Source organism: Cibotium barometz, chromosome 12, assembly GCF_041138505.1.
Source record: "Cibotium barometz isolate CiBa-2024 chromosome 12, ASM4113850v1, whole genome shotgun sequence".
Classification (NCBI taxonomy): Eukaryota; Viridiplantae; Streptophyta; class Polypodiopsida; order Cyatheales; family Cibotiaceae; genus Cibotium; species Cibotium barometz.
Genome location: NC_141057.1, coordinates 50,798,697 through 50,806,113, shown reverse-complemented (window position 1 = coordinate 50,806,113; position 7,417 = coordinate 50,798,697). Strand labels below are relative to the sequence as shown.

The following is a 7,417-nucleotide window of genomic DNA, read 5'->3' as shown; positions in this document are numbered from 1 at the left end:
TGGCGCAACTTGTAAAAATAGACCCTGCCTCCCTCCCCGACCGCCCCCCTCTCTCTCTCTCTCTCTCTCTCTCTCTCATATCCCGCCAACAGGGTCTCCATTCGATCAGCCTGGCCAGGTTAAGGAAAAAGAATGTGTGTGAGAAAGAGAGAGAAGGGGGGGGGGGGGGGGGGGGGCAAGAATTTGATGATTACAAGGTAGAAAAAAAAAACCATACTCCAAGTATACACTTCCAACCTCGAATGAAATTTAATTCAAGGGGCTCTTGGAGGTATATGTTGTACCTTCTCCTTAACTTCTTAATCCCTTATTTGAAAAAAAAAAAGGTTCGGTTTTACGCGTATAGATTATTATTTCATCACACATACATGTAAAATTGCACTCCAATACAATGATTTGATTTTTGCAATAAAAGACCTGGAAGTAGCGAGAAGGTCTAAAGCTAAAACAAAACAAAAAAACCAAATCCGCGTTGGCTAAGGGGAGTTGATGGCCCGGCAGTTGGTGCGAATTTGGCCCTGACCGGACCCTGTTGTTTTCACACCAATGGTGCTCATTTTGACGAAGGCCGGGGGGAAGTTGGCCAGGAAGCTGGAGGCGTCCAGGGCGAAGGTTTCAACGAGAGACTTGGAGCGGGGGTCGGTGAAGAGGACCTCGTCCACCGTCAGGAGGCCCTTGCCCTGCTCTAGGTTGGAGTAGTAGGCGTTATCGAAGCGCAGGCTGGAGACGGCGTCCAGGGGCACCGTGGTGGCCGAGTTGGGAAGCGACGCCGGACATGTCTGCTCGAGCGACTGCGCAAACGCTGGGTCGAGCGTCGGGTCCGCAACCATGCTCCCATTGTTGACGCGGAAACGGTCGCTGAAAGCCCCGCACCGGGCCACGCCGATGGTGTGCCCGCCTGCATTTCAAGTCAGGCATGAGTACGCACGCAGCCGGCTGCTTAATACCTTGATTAACAGATGACTGTCCAATTAATGCTACAAACCTAAGAGAACAACGAGATCGGTGAGCAGCAAACCCTTCGCCTGGAACGCTTCCAGCATCTGGTCCAGGTCCGATGAAGGGTCCGGTATGCTGCTAGATGCTTGCGATGCCACAGAGACAACCCCATCTAAGCGACCTGTTGGCATGTCGAACTTTGGCCCCCCTGCCTGCAGATTGTCAACAACTCAATACATCACCTCAAGACGACATTCTCATTAAATGTCGACGTGAAGCGAGATTATATCCCCAAAAAAGAAACAAATATACTGTTCTTTCTCTACCGCTGCTACGGCGTCTCGTGCCGCCAAGGCTAGAATGTCCGCGCACGAAACTGTAGCCGTGCACACCTGCTCGAGAGTTGCCTTCGCCTGATCGATCACATCGAATCCTTCCAGAGTAGCACTTACGGTGGCACTCTTCTCTGCAGTATTGTTGGTGGTGGAGTCCAGCAAAATGGAGCCATCGCACCCCTGCTTCAAAGAAAAAGAAGAGTAAGAAGCTCACCCACAACATAGAACGAAAATCTTGATCGAGCATGGGCATGAGCGTGCTGTGGGTTTTACTTGGACGAAGCAATCGTGGAAGAGGAGGCGTATGAGCTTGGCGGGGACGCTGGGGTCCTTCTTCTGGACTGCCAGGACTGTTTCGGTGACGATGCTCTCGGCTCTGGGGCAGGTTGAGTCGTAGGAGTGAACCAGCAGCTGGGCGTGGCTGCGATTTGTAGAAAGCAGCAACACGAGAAACAGAGGTGCACATACCAAGAAGCCCATAGCTCTGTGCACTTCTCCTCCAGAAGCAGAGCTTTGCAAAGCTTTGTGAACAGTACTGTCGTCCACCTTTACAAACACATTTCCTGAGAAATGCGTCCTCAACTGCGATTTAAACATTGTCTAGCGTGCCTTTGGCACAAAAGCTGCCATATCCAGAGAGTCATTGCTGTGCGGTGGAGCCTGTGAGCGACGGAGAGTATAGGGCGGACTCCGGAGGCCTTTTATTTTCTACTTTTTGCTTCAAGACTGAGGCCCGGCTGAAGCCTGAGACAGTGATGAACTGTGTCTTGAAGCGGTTGGGCCAATTTGACGCTCTACCTAAACGTGTTCGTAGAGCTGTGCAATCCCATAAAGCCTGGATGTAATTTCGCACGTTTAAGCAAACACGCGCTGCCCAACAGAAGCATTAAAGACTGAGGACGCGCGTAGTAAAGAGTCGGCGTTTTTTGCACACAGTGACTGTCACATGTAATGGTCTTTCATCATGCGTCCAGAGTGACGGTCCGGCGGCGGTAAGACTCCCTGAGAGTCGAGACTAAACACATCATGTACATGTCTCATGCATGAGTCATGGCCGGCGCTCGAAAAAAACCCACGTATATAGTGGAAATGTACCTTCAAAAATAAAAAAAATTACGTTCAAACTTTGAGACTCAAGGTTTGAAAATTGGTGCTTTTCTTTTCTTTTCTTTTTTCCAAGAGGATTTATTAATAATACCTTTAAAGTCTTAAGAAAAAGCCAAAAAAATTTTGACTTGCAATATGGAAGTTTTTCAACTATAAATTAAACACTTTTTTAGCACTAGTCATGGCTCATTAGTCTATGATCACAAGTCACCGACTCACCGGTCTACGCTATAACGTTAGATCATAGATATTTTTTGACTTTTAAAAGCCAACAAAATTTGATTAACGAAGGTGTCTTTCATAATACTACATTCAAGGTCAAGTTCTTTCTAGGCCTTCAAGTTCACATTACATATATAATTTTTTCACCACTTGAGCATCTACACTTTGATATAAACTTTTGTTTGTACACGAAGCACACTAGATTCTAGGTGATCTAACACACCAAAGGGCTTTCCCATGCTCCATCGTGGATGTTCCCTTGAGAGCAAAGAGCATGGGCCTTATGGTACAATGAGGTTAACCAATCAATGAGGCCCAATTCACAATCTTGTGACTTCACATAAGAGGATAGCCAAACTTCCAGGCTTCGAATTGCTCGCTCATTGTCTATACATGAAACACAGGGGATCCAGGAGTTGCTTCACCCACTTTTAATATGGTTATCTCGTTTGTGCTTATCCCCTTCGACATTGAAGTTTGTGTCTATTAGGATACATCTTTCGTTAATGGATAAAGTGGACGAAGCTTTTGGGTTGTTCCATGAATACCAGATCACGGATCACGGCCTAACCATAATATTCCTTCTCCAAGTCCATTCTTTACCCTTAGACATCCACAATTCTAAGATCAAAAGCCTTTTTAATGCGTTTCCACTCTAGCTTTGTAAACCATGGGGGAATGCTTTGTCTAAAGTCGTGCTTCCACTCTAGCTTTGTAAACTATGGGGGGATGCTTTGTCTAAGGTCTTGATTCCATGGTGTTTCTATCTATCGGAAAAGCATTTTCTCAATGCTCCACCCTCGCGATGTTATTGTCTGTAGGTGACATATGTGTCCTATTTTGTGAGGCCCCCTATATGAGTAGCCATTTGTAGTGAGCACCTGGGCAACCCATAGTTTCTAGTTTAGACACTGGATGGTGGCCAAACGGTTAGGAGATGGCTTAATTAGACTTGGCATTCTACCAAGTAGGATTGTGCAGGCTATATGACCACAGTAGTGAGTGCTAGACCAACAAACTAAGGACACACTGTTCTCGAGTTGTAGGGCTCATTTGACGGTTCAGATGATCTCAGATGGCCGTGGGAACAGATGTTAGTAGTTTTTACAATTTGAAGGTAGATTTGGAGAGATGCCCCAACCTGCAAATAACACAAGCACTCATGTGCCTGGTCTTAAATAGTTGGAAGGGGAAAATTACACTCTCTGGAAGTTCAAGATTAGATCTATTCTTGATTCATATATAAGTTGTGAGAAATTACAAGGGGTAATGCAAAGCTAGGTCCTACTTCAGATCCACTACATACCATACCACTAGATCTTGCTCTGGCTTTGGTGTGGAGCCGAAGGAATGTACATATGCTATGTGCCATTGTCACTCGAGTCCCTGATTCAATGACCCTGATTGAGTATTGAAAAGATCCAGGGGAGAAGAGAGCTTGAGCTCTTGCAAGTACACACACACTCACAAAACCCTAAAAGAGAACACACAAGGTGAGAGGCTGAAAATCTTCTTCTTCTTCACACAACACTCAACACACCATATAAAAAGATAAGAGTACACACAGTATTAAAAAGTACTCAACCAAATACATACTAGGGTTCTCTATAGTTGAACCCAACTAAATGAGCTGGCACTATGACTATGCCAGTCTCTAGAATAGCTGCCGCACAGCCTGTCATCCCACTGGCCGCATATCACCCATGATCTCACCAACCATGCCAGTGGTAGTTGTAGCTTTTTTCAACATATTGGAAGCTTCACATTTAACATCATATTTGCAAGTTAAGGGTCTATTTCCATGTTTTTAGTGCTGGATAAAAACCTTTTTTTACAACCAATGAAAATAAGGACAATTTATTAAATCAACTTGGTTTTCATTACATTAACATACACTAAATGCTAATTTTATAATTGAAATATATAAAAAAAGCATAGAAATGTCCTTTCCCAATTTTTTTGAAATCAATTTTTTCTAAACATGAATGCTTTGGGTTTGTCACCAATTATGGCTTTGAAGAAAAACCAAGCTGGTCTTAAAATTTCATTCCCACGTTCCACTGGGGACAAGGAGTTAGTGAGGCTCAAATGACATTATACAACAACATGAACTTGGATGGAAAAGTTAAAAGTACACCCTCCTAGCTACTTAATTAGTAACCACGTTTAGAAGAAGTGACCATCAACCCTTACAATTTGTTAATAGCACATGTGAACAAAAACTTGGTTGTGAGTTGCATTTAGGGACGCATGCATAATCTCTATGAAAAACACCCAAGTACTTGGGAACTAATGAGAGCTTGGCTGGCATCCATGGTTGTACTCATGTAGCCACTATGCGGCTACATGCAAAAGCATTAAGGATTTGTTACTTCCAACTAGTAATGTCTACATGGGTAGATAGTGGGAGAAAACACAATAGCAAAAGATACTCTTCACAATATAAAACATTAGACTACAGAAAGAAGATTACAGAAATAAGTGGCAAGTAAACAATATTACTGAACTTTGATTACAAACTAGTGGTGGTGGATGCCCACTCCCCCATGTGCTCCAAATAAGGAGATTTGATCTAGACGGAGTACTTCTTGCTTACAAGAGTGCTTGAACATAGTGAATGTGACGGATGAACAAAGGCTATCAAACTTGTCTATGCCCAAGGTCGGTATGGACATAGGTTGACCACATCAGCCAACCCACGACCAATCGACCACGTCATCCAAAATGACCAATCGATTGGTCATTTTGGACCAATCGATTGGTCCAAAATGACCAATCGACCACGTCATCCAACTGGGACTATATTAGACTACAACGACCATCATCTGGGACCATTTTGGACCCTTAAACAAACCCTGTATACCTGGGAACAAGGTGTCCTTGGTTTACTTTCTAGCACTTGATCTCCTGTTGGGGCCCACATAAGCATGTATCCTACTTGAAAGAGTGAAAAGTCTACAGAAGCCATCTCCTAACCATCTAGCCACATTTGCCTATCATCAAGTATCTAAAGTGGGAATTACGGGTTAAACGGGTGCTCACAACAATGGCTACTCCTCATATAGACGACCTTACAAAATAGAGTATATTTATCACCTTGTAGTAACAACATGAGGGTGGAGCATTGAGTAAATGCTTTTAAAAACCCCCCCTCAATGTCCATCTGTAGATGAACACCCACATCTTTGGCCCAACACCGAGTCAATGAAGACGGCACTCCAGCAAATCTCTTCGAAGAGCCTTTGTGAAAATTATCTATACAATTCTCTATCATTTGGGAAGTAGAAAAGCTCCACCTCTCCATCCATGATAAGATCACACACATAATGCTAATATATCTCAATGTGTGTCGTGCAATCATGGAACATTGGGTTCTTGGCAATCACCATCATACAACTCTGATTGTTGCAAACCAACATTGTCACTCCCTTTTGAGCAACACCCATGTCTCCTTAAATTCTTCTCACCTAGACTAGGTCACATATGAAGCAAAGTATGTTGTCTTATACTGAACCTCTATAGAAGAAGGTCCCATTTTATGCTACTTCTTGTTAATCCAGCATGTAATTCCAGACCTAATAAGAAAACTATACAAGTTAGATAGATTTCTTACTATTATAATCTCCTACCCAATCTGAGTCACAAAATCTAGTCAAGTTATTAATGCCCGATATGTAAGTGATGCCATACCCGATATGGTAGCTTTGATGTACTTAAACAACCCCTAGCAATCACCTTCTTCACCTCTAGGTCATATAGTTGATAACAGTTTACTCTATATTATACCCTAAGATTAACTTTATGTTCTTAGAACCCACTCGTTTTGGATGAGTCTAGAACATGCACAAAACACTCACAACCAAATGTCTTGAAATATGAAACCAGAGGTTTCTTACCAGAATAAGCCTCTAAATCCCTTTAGTACCTTTGTATAACTCCTACTAAGGATATGCTCTATAGTGTTAAGTGCCTTATCACATAAAGAATTCTACATTCCTTCCTCTTTGAGCATACTTAATGCCATCACCATAAATGTGCAATTCTTGTGCTCTTCAATACCATTTTGTTGTGAGTATGAGCAACTTCCAAATCTCTCTTGATCATATCCTCCTTATAGTAGGCATTAAATTCACTGAATGCTATGAATTCTCCTCCTCGATATGTTTGAAACTTCTTCATTCTGTTTTTTTATCTTATTATCTATGAAGCTATGCCATATTTTGAATTTTCCAAAAGCTGCAACCTTACATCGCAAAGAAAATACACCCAAATCTTCTTACTAAAGTATCAATGAATAACAACAAGGAGTAGGCCCAATATAGTGGTGGTGGGCCAATTTACCACAAAGATCTACATGTACAAGCACTAGAAGAGCCTCATTTTTACATGATTCTTACTTTCTAGAGATGCATGTTTATGTTGCCCATCATATAAGCTTCACCACATACATTTGACATCTCTAAAAATGGTCATAGATGTGTCACAATCCCAGTTCCATACATCTCTTTTAAGACTACAAGGCAGAAGGTGCCCAAATCTTTCATGTCATAGCTTTCTTGTCTTGACATATCAGCTTGGGTTTGTAAAAGCTAACACATCATACAAGTTGTTGCACCAAATTCGTCTCCCTTCAACATTGCCTGGTAGAATGTGTGATGACTACATCGAAGAGAACTTTGAAGTCATGGTCTAGCTATAGCCGTTTGATAGTAGATTCCTCTTGATGACATCGACAAAATAAAACAATAGTACCTAATCTCATGGTTGGGCATTTGGCATTAGTCCCAACTACTACTAGGATGAAATCTTGAGGA

General features: G+C 42.6%; 1 protein-coding gene across 1 annotated transcript; it reads right to left on the bottom strand.

Moving 5' to 3' along the window:
* Window positions 1-310: 310 nt before the first annotated feature.
* LOC147633549 (peroxidase 46-like) lies at window positions 311-2,004 on the bottom strand. Its single transcript, XM_086806656.1, has 4 exons — window positions 1,548-2,004; window positions 1,266-1,454; window positions 986-1,151; window positions 311-898 (listed from the first exon to the last, which is right to left on the bottom strand). The coding sequence occupies exons 1-4, from the start codon at window positions 1,869-1,871 to the stop codon at window positions 477-479; spliced, it is 1,101 nt and encodes a 366-aa protein (XP_086662782.1). The 5' UTR covers window positions 1,872-2,004; the 3' UTR covers window positions 311-476.
* Window positions 2,005-7,417: the final 5,413 nt, after the last annotated feature.

Coding starts and splice junctions, on each gene's coding strand:
- LOC147633549 (XM_086806656.1), bottom strand. CDS start 1,871: ATGTTTAAATCGCAGTTGAGGACGCATTTCTCAGGAAATGTGTTTGTA. Junction 1,455..1,547: donor TCCACGATTGCTTCGTCCAA/GTAAAACCCACA, acceptor TCTTTGAAGCAG/GGGTGCGATGGCTCCATTTT. Junction 899..985: donor CGATCTCGTTGTTCTCTTAG/GTTTGTAGCATT, acceptor CTTGAAATGCAG/GCGGGCACACCATCGGCGTG.